The 20,235-nt window shown below is 46.9% G+C and overlaps 1 protein-coding gene across 8 annotated transcripts; it reads right to left on the bottom strand.

Annotated features, from left to right (window-relative positions):
- Positions 1-1,168: 1,168 nt before the first annotated feature.
- LOC310692915 (alpha-N-acetylgalactosaminidase-like) lies at positions 1,169-20,145 on the bottom strand. 8 transcript variants are annotated; one of them, XM_083474469.1, is made up of 8 exons: positions 20,038-20,145; positions 17,211-17,382; positions 16,003-16,177; positions 14,470-14,647; positions 13,764-13,858; positions 12,398-12,559; positions 9,159-9,356; positions 1,169-3,795 (listed from the first exon to the last, which is right to left on the bottom strand). In XM_083474469.1, exons 2-8 carry the CDS (start codon positions 17,363-17,365, stop codon positions 3,535-3,537), a joined length of 1,224 nt encoding a protein of 407 aa, XP_083330595.1. In that variant the 5' UTR covers positions 17,366-17,382; positions 20,038-20,145; the 3' UTR covers positions 1,169-3,534. The 8 variants fall into 8 exon arrangements, with proteins under 8 accessions (XP_083330595.1, XP_083330597.1, XP_083330594.1 ...); XM_083474471.1 differs by having other exon boundaries at positions 20,023-20,140; XM_083474468.1 differs by having other exon boundaries at positions 19,947-20,040.
- Between the last annotated feature and the right edge of the window lie 90 nt (positions 20,146-20,235).

Here is a 20,235-nt window from a genome sequence, read left to right as displayed (position 1 = left end):
CCTAGCCCTGACCTGGTAGCAGATACAGAGAGAATGAACCAGACACACAATCTGTTGCGTGTTGACACACCTGCTGAAAAATGCTGGGCAATGTCAGAGGAGTGGGAGTCAGCCCCCCCAAATATTTATGCTAAAAGTTCTGGACTGTAAAAAGAAAACATATTATGCAATCCCTGAGATCCCAGGAGCTGGGGTGTGGCTTAGGCGGCCAGAGGATATAGGATCTCTCTCCTCAGCCTTCCGCTTGCCAGAAACAAAACAAGATGTTTAGGGAAGTTTTTAATATTTAATGCTGTATTGTTTTTAAGTCTCGATTGGGAGCCGCCCAGAGTGGCTAGGGAAACTCAGCCAGATGGGCAGGGTATAAATAATAAATTATTATTATTATTATTATTATTATTATTATTATTATTATTATTATTATTATTATTATTATTATTATTATTATTATTTCTTTCCTGATTTTCACCCCCCTCTCCTCCTTTCTGTGTTTTATCTTGCATAACTTGAACTTGGGTTTGTTTGGACTGAGTTGCACCTGCAACCTTGCCCTTGTTTGTGACTGTTTTGCTAAGATGCGCTGTTTTGCTAAGGGCACCCACAGGACACTTTCAGAGAAGCTGGTCTGCCACTACTGGTCTTCACACTGATAAGCCCTTGATAAGCTTCTCAGTCTCTTTCCTTTATTTGTGCTTCCTGCAGCAAGCAAGGAAGGAGCCATGCAACTATGGCTCCCAACTTCAAGAAAAGCCAAGAGATTTGAATCTCTCCAAAATGGAGATTCTAAAGCCTACATCTTTGCTAACCCAAAGATTGCATGATAGCTTTGTAAGGAAACCAAATTTTTCTTTTTTAAAAGTTGCTTGGAACCCTTTTCATCTTTGCTTTACTGTCAGCAGATGGAGACTCTGTGAGTAAAATATTCACCTATGATTTATTCTAGCCTAAATATTTTCATGGGAACATTTGTTTAAAGGTGGATGAGGGCAGGTGTAAATCGAACCGAGTTTTGATGTGCTTGGAGCCATCACCACTGTGCTAACTCTGCTATGAGAGAGTAAAAAATCTCTCTTCCAAACATCTCTCTCCAACACTTAACCACTATCAGGTGACACATTTACACCATGAAGTAGACACTTATCCAGTAAAATGGCAGCACATGTGAAACTTGGGACTGGGAGATCTTACAAGTTTATTTGTGGGGGTTTTTTAAATGTCTATGCTGTCGTTTCTCTCACTAGGGAATCAAAAGCAGCAAACACCACTGAAATAAAAAACTATCAAAAGAATATCAAAATGCAACACTGAAATAAGGCAATCAGCAGGAACAAAAAAGGCAAAAAAAGAAGAAGAAGTCCTTGCTTCAGCTTCCCCCAAAGGACACTTAAAGAGCAAAGTATTCCACCAGGAGCCAGAAGGCATACAGGGCTCCAAACAGTGCAAATTCCAGTTGATACCGCAACCAAAAAGTCCCTGCTCCACCTAGTCAAACCTCAGTGGGTTGGGAAACCCAGGGAAGCCTCAGACACTGGTGCGTACAACAGGTCACACCTGGGAGAAGGTGGCCCATAGAGGTTAGAATTGATATCAACAACTATTAAAAAGTGGTATATTATCTGTGTAGTCCTGCTTAAGTTTCAGGGAGTACGGTATGTTGAAGTCAAGCACTCTGTGAAGAAGCAGCGGTACTTCCTGGCAATGTTAATTGCTCCTGTGCAACTATTATAAACCTATGTTTTACTGCAGGTTAATTGCTGCGGCTTTAGGGACAGCCATAAAGCATACAGGAAGGAATGCAACGGACAGGCGAGTCTGCCTCACTTGAACTAGACCCTAGGGGTTCATTATCTGTTATATCCACAGCAGCCGAATCAGCTGCCTCTTTCCAGCTGCCTCAACACAGGGTCACAGCTCCCTGTGAAGTTCTCCCACAAGCCCCAATGAAAGAACTGGGAGTGTGCCCCCAGAGAGGTCAGGTCTGTCTGTCTCAAGCCCTTCAGGGCACCCAAAATGTGGGCTGTGTCTGATGATCACACGCAGCCCTGCGGCCACATTTGTTTAGATGTGAACCTGCATTCTGCACAACTCCTGCTACTTCCTCTGGGACTCATGAAGGAAAAGACTGCATTGCAGATCCAGCTCCCACACTCTTAGGTTTTCGCCCGCTCCATACATTTCAATGCAGAATAACATGCTCCACTTAAATAAAATAAAAAATGCTATGTTGGTTGCAGTTCTTAAATGGGCAACTGTTTGCTTCTGAAATTATAAAGGCACAAACCTCTGTCACTGAAGAACACTCTCTTTTTTCGGTTCTATGGATCGCGTAAATTAATTCCCCTACTACCGACTGCCTGAAGTTAGGTGGAAAGATAGTTAAAACTGACTGAAGGGGCTTTTCGGTGATGCGACGTTGCTGTGAAAGAGGCTCTTCTTCCAGATTAAGGCTACAAATGCACAATACATTCAAAGCACACAGCTTTCCCCAAAGAATCCTGAGGGAACTGTCATTTGTTAAGGGTACTGGGAACTGCAGCTCTGCAGGGGATAAACTACAGTTCCCAGGATTCTGTTTGTGGAGGGGGAGGAGAATATGTTTTAAATATATGGTGCATATGCAGACCATATCAAACCAGCAGATACCAGAAAGCATTCATTTACTTAACTAGGAAAGCTACTTTCAAGTGCCAAGATGTAGTTAAGAAACCCCTTTTCCCCTGCACAGAGAAGAGCAGACATGTTTAGCTGCAGAATTCCATGCACAGTATGGTGTGGGTTTGGGCTGTCTTGCAGTAAGGGAGACAAAGAGGGTTTGTAAGAAAGAGAAGCTGTGCTCCTGTGGCCCAGGAGACGGGGGAACCCCTTCTCTCTGAACGGAAAGAAATGGAAAGAGAGCCAGACCATCAGAGGACACAACCATACCATTAAAACCAGTACGACTTCATTGATTTGGGAGAGGGACTGGAGATCTGAGCGACAAAGGACAGGGCACTTCCATGATTTCCCAGGTAATACTAATGAGGATGTGGGGAGGATATGCGCTTAGCTTCCAAACTGCCCCGGTTCCTGCTACATTCAAGGGCTGCGCCACACACAACACTTTTGCAGCAGTTGTTTTCCTGCATGGCTGAAGGTGCCAATGGACGGACAAGGGCCATTCTGCACTATGCGCATAAGCTTTGGTGGAAATTCTCTGCGCAGCAGTGGGAATTGCACCCTCCCTCTTGTGCACTTTTGTGAGGTTAATCCAGAAAAGGTAGTTTCCGTGGAGGCAGCTCCTTTGGGGTCCTGCAACTCTCTTCCACACAGGGAGGTACATACTCCTCAGGAGAGTTTTCTAAATATCCCCAAAACACCCAGAGAAATTGGGCGGAGGGTCTAGCTTTTCCATGGCTCTGTTTATCCCCTGTGCTCGTTGCCAAAGCCCTTCACAAGGAGGAAGAAGCAGCTTTCGTGCCTTGGCTGCTGATTTCCTTAGCTGCCGGCTTCCCTTGTGACATCTGAAGCACGCTGAGTCCTTGCTGAAAGGGAAGATCAGCACAAAGGCCTGAGGAAGAACAGGACCACGCCGGTCGGAGGGACCTTGGTGCGAATGGGGTCGTTGAGCTTGTAGGTCCCCATGAACAACTTTTCCAGCACTTCATAGACCTTGTAGCCTGCCTTGCAGTCCAAGATGCCCAGAAGTCCCAGAGTCGTTACAATTGGCTTTGGTGCCCCATCAGTGCCGTTGTTCATCACTGCTACCGCGAACTGGCCATTGACGAGGGGCCTCTTCCATACTTCCAAGTGTTGGCTCTGTCAGGCAGAGATGGGGAGAGGCTTGGTTACTGACGTTTAGCTTTATGCTGGGAAACTACTGGGTAACTCACTTAAAGATCTAAAAGAACGCCTCACCCGTTACAAACGCAATCAAAGACCTCCTGCAGGCACCACCTTATCAGAAGGTCAAATGTGTCTGTCATGGACTGGCCGACTGGATACAGAGGAATGGTGGGAGACACAGGCTGGGAAACCCCCAGGGGAAGAAGGCTCAGAGTCCGGGGATTGGTGGTGGGATGACGATGAGCGGTCAGAGAGAGAAAAGAGAGCAGACTGGGAGAAACAGGTGTCGGAAGCAGAAGAGGCAACAGGGCTTAGTGAGAAGGGAGAGTCTGTGCCAGAGAGCAGTCCAGAGGCAAAAGCAGAAGTGTGTGTGTATGTGTGTGAAGAGGCAGAGTTGAGACAGGCTGCTGAAGAAGCCAGGGAGTCTCCCCCTCCTGCTGCCACCAGCTCCCCTCCCTCCTGGTCTCCTAGAACACGCAGAGAAAGGAAAAGAGCAGAGATGGGTTGTGCATAGACACAGTTGCAACTGCTTTGGAAAGACCCCTGAAGAGGAGAAGCCTTAGAGAGTGGAGGCAAGGCGGGGACCTTCAGTCCTCACAACTGCCTCATCGAGGGCACGACCTACTGGGAAGAGTTGCTGTGATCACTAGGCCTGCACTGTTTTGGTTTCTTTGAATAAAGAGCTAACTGCGCTGACAGTGTAACTTTTTGTTGACCTACGCTCGACTCCGGGTCCTGAGACGTATGATATAGGAATCCAGCCTACTCTTTTGAATTCCCTCCCTTTACACCAGATGTGAGGGAGCTTTGGCCCTCCAGGTGTTGATGAACAACAACTCCCACCGTCCCTGGTCACTGACTATGTTTGTTGGGGCTGATGGGAGTTGATGTTCGGCAACATCTGGCGGGCCAAAGGTTCCCCACTTCGTTGCATACTAGTCAGGCGCCATCTTTGTCATCTTTTTGGCACCTGCTGAATACTTTTCTCTTTCAACAAACCTTTCAAGTGGAGATTTTTCTGCCACTCAGCATCTAAGCTGTTTTTGAACAAGGAATTGTTTTTAAATGTTTGCATTGTGTTTGTTTATGTAACTGGTTTTAGACATGTTTACATATGGTTGCAGCTCACAATCTGCATTACAATTGACTTTTGTACAGCGCCCAGTCATTTGGACATTGGATAAATATTTATCACTGGGCATTGCCATCGCCACAATTACCATTCATTCATAAGCTGCTGCCTTGACACTGTGTACAGGAAATGGCAGCGATTCCACCCAAGCCATCTGGCACCGGACTGCTTTCTCAAAGGGTCTGGCGACGTACAATGCACACAATCTCTGTGCTGTGCCTACGAACAAAATCCGTAGTTGCCTTACACTGGGTCAGACTCACTGACTGGCAAAGGCTCTTCAGGGTTTCAGGCAAGAAGTCTACCTGGAGATGGCGGGAATGGAACCTGAGACTATTTGCATGTGAGGCAGAGCTATGCAGACTTCCGCTGCTTCTTGAGGTCACTGTCCATGCAACTCTGCAGGGATGGGACATGTACAGAAGTAGAGGAGTTTGGGGGAGGCAGTGATGGTGTTACTCCTGATGGTCAGCATTTGCTGACTTGCCTCCGATAGGAAAATGACTGTGGCCAGCGCTGTAGCATAGGAAGCGACAATAAACTCTTTATTAGCAAAACAGCATCTGCACAGGAGTGTCAGGCCTAATGAGCAACTCAGGTCTTGCCCCCATGAAGCAGTTGCACAGACTAAAGATCCCTGCCTCCCCATAGCCATCTAAGTCCCCCTCCTCTCCAGGGATTTCCCCCTAAGCAACTGTGCCTGCAGGCCTGTCTTTTATGCCTCTCCTGCTTCTGGGGGACAAGTGGGGAGTGGAGCTCGTCACAGCAGGCGGGGAAGACACTCATGACTCTTCATCTCTGCTTCTTGGCCTCCCTCCTCTCCTGCTTCAGCTTCTGCCTCTGATTCTGGACTTCTCTCTGCTACAGACTCTCCCCGCTCACTAAGCCCTGTTATCCCTTCAGCTTCTGACACCTCCTCTTCCCAGTCTTCTCCCTCTGACCCCTCATCAACATCCCACCACCACTGTCCAGGCTCTGTGTCTTCTTCCCAGCTGGTTCCTCCGACCATTCCTCTGCACCCAGCCAATGCTTGTCAGCACAGGACTGCAGTGAATGGTTACAACATGGGCTTCTTTCAAGTTGGGGACAGGAAACCTGTAGCTCTCCAGAAGCTGCTGGACTACAACTCCCATCATCCCTGAACACTGCTCCCGCTGGCTGGGGCTGATGGGTGCTGGGAGTCTGACAACATCTGGAGGCCCGGAGGCAACCCAAACCTGCTCAAGGTGGCTGGCAGAGTTCTGGCTATGGCCACCAAATCCCCAGTATTGGCACAACCTAATCCGGGGTGTGGCAAAGAGAGTGCACAGAGCTATTATTGGGTTCGATACTCTGCTTAATTATTACCCTGCTGTGCCTATCAATCCTAGGAATTGGTGATGTGTGTGGGGGAAACCTGCAGGCCGCGACTATCAGCAGGTATCACACTCACAGCTGGAGCCTCATTACGAAATGAGGTGTGGCTCCCATTGATTTGGGATCAGGTGGAAGGCCCGTGTGTGGGAGGGACAGATATCCGGGGGAGGAGGGTGTCGCCGGAGTAATATTAATGACCAAGAAGGTAAGAAAACAAATCGCCTGCTGGTTGCAGGAAGGAGCGGGATGGCAAAGCGCTAAGTCCCGATGCTGATCGAGTTGACATGCCACAAGGGATGAGTGCGTGCGAGGACAATTACGGAAAGAAGGAGCCGGGAGCCTGATGCTGGCCAAGGTGGCCCCAGGAGACTCAAAAGCCCAAGCTGGATCCTGCCACAAAGCCAGCTGCTGCTGTGTCATCCAGTGCTTCAGTGGCTATGTAGGAACCGCTCCTAACTGATCCTGCTCATTTGTGGTTCTTTCTTCCCCTCTGTTTACCTTGAATAGAAAAATGGTTACGCAGGACATCCCGTTTCTGGTTTCCTGGTTTCTGAGCTTCTGCCCAACTTGGAAAATGCCACATGTTGTTTTTCTTACAAACTGGCATTGCTGAACCTCTCCAGCCCCTCCCATGTCCCTCAGCTGTTTATGGCGATGTCCAGCATTCAGGGAAGAGCTGTGCCTCAGCGGTAGAACATTTGCTTTGCCAAGAGAAGGCCTAAGGTTTGAGGAACAACCCCTGCCTGAAACCCCTACCAGTCTTGAGCTGCCAGTAAGGGCAGACAATACTGGCTTAGATGCACATTGGCACAAAGCTGCTTTCTATGGATTACTGTATTTTTCGCTCTATAAGACGCACCAGACCACAAGACGCACCTAGTTTTTGGAGGAGGAAAACAAGAAAAAAAATATTCTGAATCTCAGAAGCCAGAACAGCAAGAGGGATCGCTGCGCAGCGGAAGCAGCAATCCCTCTTGCTGTTCTGGCTTCTGGGATAGCTGCGCAGCCTGCATTCGCTCCATAAGACGCACAAACATTTCCCCTTACTTTTTAGGAGGGAAAAAGTGAGTCTTATAGAGCAAAAAATACGGTACTCCACATCGGTGAAGTACAGTGTTCGACATGAGAGAGAAGGCTAAGAGGTGATCTGTGTAGGCAAGCAAAGAAACATCAACAAAGGTTTCATTGTATTATTATATTAATCACCTTCTAAACCTCTGTCTCAGGGCCACTTACACATAAAACAGAAAAAAATATTCCTGGGACTCTAGGAATCCTGCTGCAACCCTATCTTAGCGCCAAAGCACCTGCTTTGCAGGCAGGCCCCAGGTTTTATCCCTGCCACCTCCAGTTAAAGCAAGGGTGGGGGACCTAAAGCCCAGGGACCAAATGAGTCCCTCCAGGCCACTCTAGCTGGTGCTCAAGTCTCTCCCCAGGACACACCCGGGAGGGCTGCCTGGTTGGCGCTGACCCGTGACACAGCCTTTTCAGTGGTAGTTCCCCAGTTGTGGAATGCCCTCCCTAGTGAGGCTGCCTCGCTACATGATTGCTAACTTTCAGAAGGGAATGGAAAACATTCCTGCTTTTGCTGGCTGAAGAATACTGTTCCTGGCAACCCTGAGATCAGTGGATGAAAGTACCGTATTGGTCCGAACATAAGCCGCACATTTGAAATTGGAGGGGGGGGGGAAGAAAAAAAGAAAAAATACCTGAATATAAGCCACTCCATTCCTCGCTACTCCTGGCTGCATATTGGATATGGGGGGGGGGGGAGCTGCGCTGCGTTGCTGTTGGCCTTTCCCCTTCCTCACCCTCTCTCCCTTCCTGGCCTTGGGGGAGAGGATGGGGGACCACGCGCAGGATGGGCACTGCTTTGCTACTTTCCTGGTCGCCTACTGTAAGGTTGAGAATATAAGCCGCACTTTAACTTTTCACGGTTGGAATTTGGGGGGGGAGGAGGAAGTGAGACTTATATTCAGGCCAATACGGTATGTTTTTTTATTATGGTTGGCGTTTAGAATGTTTTAATCTGTTTTGGAATGCTTTTGCTTTGATTTTTAATTGTATATCTTTTTGCAGCCCTGGGGTGCATGGGAAGAAGCCAGGGATACAATTTTAATTAAATGATGAGACTAATAATAATACTCCCTTCCATCTCCCCTCAAGTGATTCTGCCTAGTTGGAATGCCTAGTTGGAATGCCTTTCTGAACTAGGAGAACGCCTCATGCTTGCCTGGCTGGAGAGGTGTGTGTACAGTAACCTCGGACTCCTACACAGCTGACTTTCGTCAAATAACTTGCTTCACTCACTTCCCCCTGGCTCCACCCACTGTCCCATTGGCCACACCCATTTTGCCTTTGGCCCCCACCCACCACAGGCACACAGCTTCCAGACTGCAAAGAGCTTCCCTGCACAGAATTTTGCTTAATGGTTGCCATTAATTTGATTTTAATTAATTTTTATAATGAAAGGTTTTTAGAATGTTGGATTATTTTGATTGTTGTTAGCCGCCCTGAGCCCAGCTTCGGCTGGGGAGGGCGGGGTATAAATAAAATTTATTATTATTATTATTATTATTATTATTATTCCCTGGACCTGAGTTGAAGGATCTTGGGGGACAGGGAATTTATGAACAGGGGGACTTAAGACCTTGGAGAGCTGCTGCCAATCAGAATAGGGGATGCTGAGGTAGATGGACTAAATCTGGCGCTGGCACAAGGTGGCCTTGTACGTCCATATGCAACTTAGCTGCATGGACAACCCATTCCATGGATGACATGTTTTCGGGCTCTTGCAACCACCCAGAGGATAAAGAGAGTTACTGTTCAGGTCACTCAGTAACCATACCTTTGCAATTCGCTTCCCTTGAATCCCCAGATTGTCTTGGTTGATGTAGATGAGCAGTGGGTTCTGCAAGATGTTCTTGGCCTCGGTCGAGATAGTCCGTAAGTTACAGGACATGAAGAAAGGGGCTGCCAGCACTGCCCACAGGGCCACCTGCACTTTCGACTGCTCGTAGCTCAGGCCAAAGTTACCAATGATCAGCTGGGGGGGGGGGGAACACAACACAAGAGAAAGAACATTTTATTCAGCAGAGTGTCATCTTCTAGAGGAAGAGCAACACAAAAGGAAAGGAAAAAATGATTTACAGCTTCGAAACCGGATCCTGAATGTAAAGACAAATTGGAATGAGTTTATCCCTGATTAGGTTTGCCATGGCCTGATGGTTATTACCTTGTGGTAACACAGAGGCAGGTTTTGGTGCCAGTGTTGTGGAATGCCCTCTCTGCTGAAACATCACAGCCCTCCATATATGCTGGCATTCCTCCAGCCCTTGAAGACACACCTGTTTAGGTAAGTGTTCCCCTGAATGGAACATGCAGTTTTATTGCTTTAACTGTTCAATGGTATTAATTATCACACTTTTTAATGGTTGGTTGTATGTTTTAATGCCTTCATGGATTTGTTAATTGTGTATTTTAATTATGTACTAATTTTAATCGTCGTTGGATGAGGGGCACTTGGAAGCCATTTGGCAAAAAAGCGGTATATAAATCAATAATAACCACAACATCTTATTTTAAATATTCATAGGGCACCTTTCCAAGCGAGTTATTACAACTACTAGCTGCCAAGGACTTGCAGAATGAGGTATTCTTATTTTGGCATTTGTAATAATAATAATAATTAGAAGACTGCCATTTTATACAATAAATTACTGGCTTGCAAAGCCCTTTGTTTATACACATGCCAGTAAACCATGCAGTAACCTTCAAGGTGGGCCACTATCCCTGGGGACTGCTGAGCACGGGCACCGCTAAAAGTGGAGGGCAGCCCTGACTCATGGGGGGCACAATTCATGGGGGAGTTCTGCTGAATAAGCTGATCAGCTCCCATCATCCCTGACTGCTGGCTTGGGAGCCCTGCCACAATTGCAGAGGCACGCATTGCCCATCCCTGCTTAAGACAGCATCTTCCAGCAATGCAGAGCACTTTCTTAGGTTCTGTGTCAATGTCCCCTTTGGATAGGTAGATTCTTATCAAATTCATGTTGATTCTTTCTATACAACTTAGAAGTTTTTCTTGCAATCAAGAAGTATATAAAAATAGTGTCAAATAAATCAATAAATTTCCACCTGTGGGCAGAAAAACCTGAAAGGCAGTACAGACATACCTTGGTTTTTGAACAGCTTAGTTCTCAAATGTTTTGGCTTCCGAACGCCGCAAACCCAGAAATGAGTGTTCCGGTTTGCGAAATATTTTTGGAAGCCGAACGTCCGATGGGGCTTCTGTGGCTTCCGCAGAAAGCTGGCTGCAGCCAATCAGAAGTTGCGCTTTGGTTTTCAAACATTTGGAAAAATAAAAAAATTCCTTCCAGTAGCACCTTAAAGACCAACTAAGTTAGTTCTTGGTATGAGCTTTCGTGTGCATGCACACTTCTTCATCTGAACTAACTTAGTTGGTCTTTAAGGTGCTGCTGGAAGGAATTTTTTTATTTTGACTATGGCAGACCAACACGGCTACCTATCTGTAACTGAAACATTTGGAAGTTGAACAGACTTCCAGAACGGATTCCGTTCAACTTCCAAGGCACGACTGTATAGGAATTAAAAGCGCTGGAAATTAAAAGGAAGCTCTGCAGAACAGAGGAAGGAAAACACCCTCTAGTGGTTACTTGGAGTGTGCAGGTTGTCAGGCTTGGTTTAGGGATTTCCCTGCCTCTCTTATCATTTGCAGTCCAAATGTCCTCCTAAATCAGACCTACAGTCTTCTTTTCTCAGATTGCCTTGGAGCTATTATAAGAAGTGCAGTTTCTGGATCAGACTGAAGCCCTTCTCACCGACCATCCTGTCTCCAGAGCAACCACTCAAGATATCTCTGGGAAATTTGTGACTGCAGCACGCAAGGTGACAGCCATTCCTTGGGGTTTGTTCCCAACAGCCAGAATTCAGAAGCGTCCTGTTTCTGTGCATGAAGGTTCCGCAGGGCAACATTCTGTCCTAGATGTTATTTAGCATCTAAAGGAAGCCACTGGGAGCAGACTTTAGGAGCATGGTGCCATCAGCATGCTGATGACATGCAGCTCTAGTTCTCTGAGTAGGAGACGTCATGCAAGACCTGGACTGGTGCCTTCATGCTGTGGGCACCTGTGGACTGGATGAGGGGCAGTAAAGTGAGTTTGGATCATGGCAAGGCAGATGCTCTGTGGGTAAATGGTGCTCAAATTCGAGTTGCCTGTTCTGGACAGGGCCGTGCTCCCTCTAAAGGTGCATAGCTTCCCCATCCTCAAAGGACAAAGGACATGGACTCCAAGGCTATCTTTGCTTGGGAGGAGATCCTTTGCAAGTCCCAGCACCAGAGGAGTCCACAATGACAGCACCTCTCTAGCGTTGCCTTCCAAAGACACCAGTTTGGAGGAGCTAGTAGAAACTTGGCCTTCCTACACCACTGGCTGCTGAAACTATCAGGGACCCTTTAAGAGTAGAGGCTCCACTTACTATGGGAAGGGAAAGCTGCTCAAAGGAGACTGCAGGCTGATTTAAGGCTCAGTCTGGGTTTGAAGGATGTTGGAGCAACATTCAGGCCTTCCTTATCAGACTGGCAGACGATGGGAGCTATCCAGGGTGCTACCTGGCTTGCCTTCTGACCTCTGCTTTTGACTGACCTTATTTACCTAGACTTGCCCCCTGCCTTGTCTGGCCTGGCCTTGCTGGGGGCCTGATCCTGGTTTGACCTGACTTTCTGGAAGTGGTCTGGCTATCTGTAACTTGGCTATCCCTGGCCTCTGTGCCTGGAAAATGCCCCCCACTGGGGTTAGAACCCTGCCCCCACACCTCCCAGTAAGTCCAAACAGAAAAAATATCTTCCCATGTCTAATATTTTCTGCCCCGGGACAGAAATTTTTCCAGAGCACCTTTGGATGTCTGCCTTCTGCAGTCTCTTCTGTGCATCGATGCTGCTATCGTGTTTCTGTCTTCTCCCTAAAAGCAACGGTCTACAATCCTAGTACTGCCCTTAGTGTTTCTCTTAGAGCCTACAAGAATTCTAAGAAGAAGGGACGGCAGTATGGGAAGAGTTTGCTTTACCGTATCGGGATCATTCCACCTTCCGGGTCCTGCAACAGGCTGAATTATGTCCTGATGATTTCCGTACCACTCAATGATGTGGAAGAGGCTGTCCCAAGAGTCTTCGATATCACCAAAATTTCTCCACAGGTTGCATATTTTGCCAAGTAAAGTATAATTCACCTGGATAAAAACAACAGGGACACAAAGGCACAGACGCTGCTAGGAATCTGGTGCTGCCCGTGCGCTTGCTGCTGCACTCAAGCAGTACAAGCTCACAGGCTAAGCAAATGAACAGATACAAATCTTATAACAGCTGTTGGGTCAAGTACAGCCCCTTGTCCCAACCACACCTGGAACAATGAGGACAAGCGACTGGTGAAGCACATACAGGTGATAACACTCCTCGCTAACTAGCTGTCTAGGCAAACTATGACTGCAGACCTGTGCTCTGTCTCAGATGCTTGGAGCAACAGTGTAATCTACCCCATCCCTTCTTAACACCCCCCCCCCGGCTGATGCAGTCCGATTGCCTTAAGCCAAGGGTAGGCAAACTAAGGCCCAGGGGCTGGATCAAGCCCAATCACCTTCTAAATCCAGCCCGCGGACAGTCCGGGAATCAGCGTGTTTTTACATGAGTAGAATGTGTCCTTTTATTTAAAATGTATCTCTGGGTTATTTGTGGGACATAGGAATTCATTCATTCCCCCCCCCCCAAAAAAAATAGTCTGGCCCCCTACAAGGTCTGAGGGACAGTAGACCGCCCCGCTGCTGAAAAAGTTTGCTGACACCTGCCTTAAGCCTTTCCTTGAATGAGGAAACAGAAGAAGAGGGAATGCCCAGGCGTTTTCCAAAGACACGACCTGCTCTGGGAGCTCTCCATGCCCGCTTGCAGCTCTTCTCTTGACTCCTGCTCTTTTCCCCCTTGCTCTGACTGCCTGGTCTCCTGCTCCTGACTCCTCCTCTACCAGCAGCCACTTCACGGGTGGCACAGAACCACACAGACCAGCAGCCCCTTTCCCTGGATCTTCCTCCTCCCATACTGTCTCCTTTGTCAACACATTCCCCCACACCTCAGGCTCCTGCCTGTCCCTGACACCCCTTGAAGGTGGTCATCCATCTCCATGCACAGCCTGAAGGCGAAGAGAGGAAAATGCCAGGCTGGTTGGTGGGCAGCGATGGAGTGGTGTTTGCCATCACTCCGTACCCCTTTCCCCAGACTGGCAAAAGCACTTGCTGACCAGGGTTCTATCCAGACACAGAAAGCCCATTTATGAAACATGTCTTGTCTCCCATCTCTACCCGTGGAATAAATGGTCCCATGGTCTTGAGAATGTTGCCTGTCCCAAGGCAAAGGCAGAGACACAGAAACAGGTGCAGAAATTACCTTCGGCGGAAGGCCCCCCTCATAGGCAGGCCAGCTGCAAGAAAAGGCAATGGGTCGTCCTGTTTTGTTCAATGCCGCACTCATCTTTGGGTAGCCTGGGCAATAAAGAAAGACAGGGCTGGCAGTGGGCTGTTTTTAATAATGACAAAAGCAGTGGCAGCTGGTTTGTTGGAACCGGTGGGGTGGAAAGCAGGGAGGCCAACCGAAGGTGGCACCAGAGCAAATGGTATCCTTCTCATCCTCTTCCCTGCTAAGTTAAACGAACTCAACAGGGAGCCTAAGGCGGGAGGGAGGGAGGGAGGTGGAGGCTGGCTGAGGTCAGACAGAGCTTGATGGGCCCGGGCCCCATTTGCCCAAATGAACCAGCCTCCACTGTTACAATGGCACAATGTCTATGCAGGCATGCTAAAGCCCACTGATTTCCACAGACATCGGTACATCTAACTCAACACTAGCATCTAACTCTATTTTTGTAAACCGCTTTGAGTTTCGTTTCATTTTTGAATCAGGTGGTGCATAAATCTTATGCAATGAACAACTAAACAGGACTGCTAGTGCTAAAAAGGACTACAAAGCAAAACCATTTAATGCATCCACTGCCTTTGTGGATTACTCCATTTTAAAAAAGGACAATCTGGGATTTGCCGGCTTCAACTGAAAATCCCCTCCTTCCTGCGACCCTCCCTGTTTATTGACAGGCACGAACCTGCTGCCTTGATGGAAGAATTGGAGAAGCAGCCATCCAGCTTCAGCATGTCAACCCCCCACTCAGCAAAGGTCTTCGCATCTGTCTCAATAGTATCCAGGGTTGTCCCAGGGTAGCCTGAGCAGGTCTTGCTGCCCAGGTCACTGTAGATGCCAAACTTCAGGCCTTTGGAGTGAACCTGGGTGAGAAGAGGCAAGAGGGAGAGCCATGACCCCAGAGTCCAGTGGGGACCATGACACAGAGTCAGAGGTTACAGTGATACCAGCTCAAGAAAGGGGCCATGTTCCCGACTCTGAGCATGATGCTGGGGATCCTGAGGCTGGCAGGCTCAGCAATCTCCTACAGTTAATGAGCCTTTTTCAGCCTGAGGTCCACATTTTCTTCTGGGCAGACTTCCAAAGGCCGTGTGCCACTGGTTGGTGGAGCCAGAGGCAAAACTGGGTGGAGCAAAGAATACAAATTTTAACTTTTTTGTCAACTCTTTTATTTGCTTTTGTCGTATCAGCTTATTGAATAAGCACAACAGACTACAACAAAACAAAAAAGAAGCGCAAATTTCCCCGAGAGCAAACACTACTGTTAAGGCTTCATTGCATTTCAAATAATGCAAAGGAGACAGAATCATTTAGTTTGCTAAATATGCTGCGTCTGAATTAAGGGTCGTCTTGCAAAAGTCTGTTTTGAGGAGAATTCAGTTATGACCTTTATAGAGTTTCTATACATATTCACACACTCCTCTCTATCCTCCATCCAGATAAGTAAGAGGTGTTCCAGTGCACCCGCTGGAGCACACTGCTCTCTCAGAGTTCTTGGTGCTGAGACAACTAACTTGCCTCATTGTGCCTTGTGGGCTCCTCCTCAAGGGCAGAAAAAGACTTATAGGAGGGTCCAAAGTTCAATATGTGGCGTGTATGCTTTCCATTTGGCTCTGGTTAAAATGTTTTGGCTTAAATCAAGTGAAAAGTGTGTTTCTTTATGGCCCAATTTGCACAGCACAGAAAGTTGTGGAATCCCAGAGTCAGTAGGCTTCTGGTGCCTGTTGAAGAATATTACTCTAGCAGGCATTGTAACTGAATACAGTACTGATTTTATCATTTTAACTCATTTTCATTGTATTGACTTTCTTGTACACTGCAATTAAGCGGCGTATATACTGTTGAAATAAATAAAAACCAATACACAAGAGGGCTCTTTCATGCCTTCTTGTTTGTGCCAAAAGGAAACAAATCATGATCCTGGCTTGCTGTGTCTGAATTAGGCATTGTGGCTTGTGCTCCATTAAAGCATAACTAGCAAGCCAAGAAGAAACCATGACTACATTAATACTATTAATTAAATTGGTTAACCAATTGTCACACAAAAATAGCATATGTAGAAGCACTTTTACACAAAACACATACAAAGTCCGTAAGAAATACACAAAGCTACATCCTCTGTAAACTATAGCAGAAGCTTAATCTTAAGTAGCTTTTTTCTTGCAGCTTTTAAATAAATCTGAAAGCTTTCAGAACAAATGCATTTTATTGAACTTACGTAATCGGCAAGGGCTTTAATGCCACTGGGGAACCTTTCAGGGTTTGGCTGCAACCTGCCTTGCGCGTCTCTTTTATTTGCTGCCCAGCAATCATCCAGGTTGACATACTTGTAGCCGAGCCGCAACCATCCGTCGCCAGCCAGCCTGTCTGCCATAGCCTTGATCAAGTGTTCACTGTTAATGAACAAGTTAGAAAGCTAGTGTGAACAGGGCCTGCTATGTTAGATGGCCGGTTTGAAAAGCCACCCTTTATCAACTCTTTCTGGAGCTGCTCTGCCTAATGTGATTGAACTTGACAAACATCAGCCTAGACTAATACATAACATGTTGAAAACAAAAACGAAAAAACCCAAGATTTCCAGAGGTGATCTATATGATGCTGGAGCTTAGCTGCATAGAGAGGAACAGAGAATTGTCATGCAAACTATTTAAAAGAGGGCTGGTTATAAAAAGCCTTTTGATAAAATGGAGACATTATTAACATTGGGGCAACCAAGGCACTGATTAAACAGGCTGCAAACTGCAACAGTACACTTGAAGCCTAGGTTTGTTTAGGTATGACAATGGAAGAGTCTCACAATCTCTGTTTAAAAGAGTGGAAACAACTTGTTTAAAGTTAGCTTCAGCAAAGCAATGCTCACCATCTGAAAAATGTTTTGTTGCCTCATTGTGGGATGAGACATGGCCAGTCCAATACTTTACTTTTCCTGTCTTTGTGGCTACACTGATGTGATCTAAGAGGTGTGGTATGGGACTTCCCTGAAGCATCACTGAAGGTATGGGGGGGGACCTCTTAGGCAGGGGAAAAGAGAAGACGGTGCCAGATCTCATTGCTGTGATCTTGGTTTCAAAGGGATATAAGTGTGGGGAACTGAAATAAGCCTGCAGGTGCATCTGTTCAAGTAAGCTAAAATTTCCTTATGATACTGGTGCAGTTTTCCTCATTAGAATGATAGGTTCCAAAAAACTTAAGGTTCAAGCCACAAACAGTAGCATGTGTGATTCATGCACCTTTTAGTTGATGCAGACTTCAGGTAAAAACCGCAGGCAGACAACCCCTACCATTGCATTAATGGTTCGCTAGGATGTAAAGAACAAACCAAACCAGTGGAATTCCTCACTTTATGACCATTCCCCCCTCCCCGCAATCACCCCCCCAAAACTATTGTTCTAATAACAGCATCCAAGTGCAGCACATTTCCCCCACCTGATGCAGTTGTCAGGATCATTTTTGCAGTCTGTGTTACATCTAAAACGTTCCCAAGGCACCCAGCCCATTGGCGGAGTCTTCAGCAGTCCGTTATCCAGGGAAGCACAGCAGGCTGCAAGGCCCAGCAATATCCCCAGGGAAAAGTGCAACATGATTCAGACACCACCCCCTGTAAAAATCAGAAGAGGGCACATCTGATCATGGGAGGTGGAGCAAGGTTGTTTTCTTCTGCTCTGGAGGGTAGAACCTGAACCAATGGCTTCAAGTTAGATTCAAGAAGATTCTGACAAAACACCAGGAAGAACGTTCTGATAGCAAGAGCTGTTTGATGGTGGAACAGACTCCCTCGGAAGATGGAACCTTCACTGGAGGCTTTTAAGCAGAGATTGGATGGTCATCTTGTAGCCTGTCATGGATGCTTTATATGAGATTATTGCATTGTAGGGAGTTGGAATAGATGACGCTTGGAGTTCTTCCAACTGTACAATTCTATGATTCTATAATAATCCAACATATTACTTCATTTCAGTGGTTTCAAATAATTTCTGATGTTTGAGGCACCTTATATGTATCTTTGGTCACCACAGGAAAGACAATAAGCAAATGGGAAGCAAAAGAAGAGGTACCATGTTGCCTTTTCTAATTCCAGGCTGTTTTACTAAGCAATAAGCACCTCTAGTACAACATTTATTTATTATTCCATTTATGACACACTTCCCAGGAGGCATCATGGAGCAATTAACAGTAGAATAAAAATACATGTCAAGCAATTGCATGCATAAAAACCAATTAAAATAGTTTCTTATATACATACATACATATACTGTACATACAAACACATATCCATATACACATGAAAGCACATATAAAATAAATTCAAATTCAGAACACATACCTACTGAGATAATTACAATTGTTAGTATTATTACCCACCCTTCACCAGCAGGTCCCAGGGCAGGTTACAATGATTTAAAATTAGAATTAGAAACAGCTAAAACAGATTACATTCACAAGAGATGAATACAGGTATATATATGAACACTATATATTGAAGATGCCACACCCACCTCTGCAAGGAGGGATTTCTGCAATGTAGGGGCAACCACAGAGAATGCCCTCTCTTGGGCCACCCCCACCCTTCCAAGGTTGGTGGAACAATCAAGATGGCTCCCTCTGTTTATCTTAACACCCAAGAAGGAAGGAAGTGGTCTCTCGGATCCTTGAGGCCTAAGTCATTTAGTGCTTTAAACACAAGGGTGAGAACCTTGAATTGGGACTGGCAAGCAATGAAGCTGTTTTAGAACAGGAGTTACCATACGGGTTCTAATTGGAACTCCAATTAGTAATCTGGCCACTGCATTTTGGACCAGTTGAAGTTTCTAAGTTGTTTTCAATGACAGCTCCGGGTACAGTGTATCACAATAATCCACTCTGGAAGGGTCTGTAGCTGGTGAATCAGGTATAGCAGGACACAGGCAATCTTAACCACTGAGGCCATCAGGGCCTCAAGTAACAATGTTGGTTGGACCCAGAAGGACCCCCAAGCTATGAACCAACTCCTTGCAGGGAAGTGCTACTCTGTCTAGAACCCTGTCTTACTATTTTTTGGACTCAGTGAATAACACTACTGTCTCTTGGAGAGTCAGATCTCCATTTAGGAGAGACTTTTAGAACATATTCAATAGGCACCAAAATAACAGAAGGCACCTGTCTGATATAAAACGAGTGAGAGTTAAGGACACAAGAACCTGCTGGATCTGGTCAACAGCCCATTTAGTACAGCAATCCTGTTCTCATGGTGGGCACCCAGATGGCGTTGGAAAACCCAAATATTTCCAAATACCACGTGTCACCACACTAAAAGTGTGATTCCAACATTGCGCTGAATGGACCCCCTGATAGGATGGTTATCTGCTGAATGCCTTCCACACAGAACACAATGATGGGGTTGGGAACATAAATGATGAGACAATCTCATCCCCTGTATATCCCCCCAAAAAACTTCTGCTGATCACTCCTTTATGCTTGTGGCATGAATTACTGCTTAAATCCCTGCTGAATTAAGTTTTCTGCAGGAATTCCTCCACCTCCCTACCATCAGGTTAGGCAATCCTAGTCACCATTCACACGCTTGTGGGATCTCATAAGCCTGCCACAAAAACCAGTATGCAACAAAACACCATTTTCAGCTGATGGCACTGCACACTGGGAAGTCTCTCAGTGATGGCTCCCCTGCTGCTGTGCCCTTGTCTGGATAAGGCCACCCACTACATTTGGCTGCAAAAGTGAGCAAGTCTGAAGACTAAAACAGGTTTCAAAGGTGCCAGAATTTTTAAGGAGTTTTTGAATTTCCGTATTGTGTTTTTTTATTATTATTAATGGGTAGGGAGTCATTTTACCCCTTCTCTGTGCGATTCCCCCTCACTGCATTTAGGGTTTTGAATGGCCTTTTCGAGCGTCATCAGAGTGACGTCACAAGGGCTGACTGTGACGTCAGCCGGAGAAAGAAAACGCCTCCACTTATAATCGAGGGCCCTTTAAAACACGCCCCCTTGGGAAAGCTCCTCCCATGTTCCAGGAGGGCCATGCGCAGGCGCACTGTCCCTGGTGGTTTGAAAGCGAGAGGGTACGCGAGGCCACCACAGCCCGCATGCGCAGTACAGCCGGCTCGCTTTTCTTCTCAGCCTGACAGCCTGTCACGTTCCCTTCCAGAGACAAACGCCGGTGACTAACCCTTCGGGTAAAAAAGGATGGCAGGCAACGCCCGCATCCTATCTACCAGCGGCGCCCCCTGGAAAGCCTCCCGCACCTTCGCCTCACTTACCCGCCTTTCCTCACGAACACAGAACAACTCTAATTCCCGGTCAGGGAAAGGGCGGGACTCGCAGAGATCGGCGGTTGGCCGGGCGCAAGCGCCCTATCAGCGGTGCCGACGCATAGCACGGCAGCCAACGGCGGGAGGGCTCCTGGTCGGTTCGACCAATGAGAAGGCGGCGAACGAGACAGCGGAGGCGTGCCCTGG

This window comes from Podarcis liolepis, assembly GCF_965112155.1.
Source record: "Podarcis liolepis genome assembly, chromosome: 14".
Lineage (NCBI taxonomy): Eukaryota > Metazoa > Chordata > Lepidosauria > Squamata > Lacertidae > Podarcis > Podarcis liolepis.
This window is presented reverse-complemented; position numbering and strand designations above follow the sequence as displayed.

What these genes read in the sequence shown, in the direction of transcription:
- LOC310692915 (XM_083474469.1), bottom strand. Translation starts at nt 17,365, where the DNA reads ATGTTGCACTTTTCCCTGGGGATATTGCTGGGCCTTGCAGCCTGCTGT. An exon ending in TTCTTCCATCAAGGCAGCAG is followed by an intron (nt 13,859 to 14,469) that starts GTTCGTGCCTGT and finishes TTTATTGCCCAG; the next exon opens with GCTACCCAAAGATGAGTGCG. An exon ending in AGGGGGGCCTTCCGCCGAAG is followed by an intron (nt 12,560 to 13,763) that starts GTAATTTCTGCA and finishes GTTTTTATCCAG; the next exon opens with GTGAATTATACTTTACTTGG.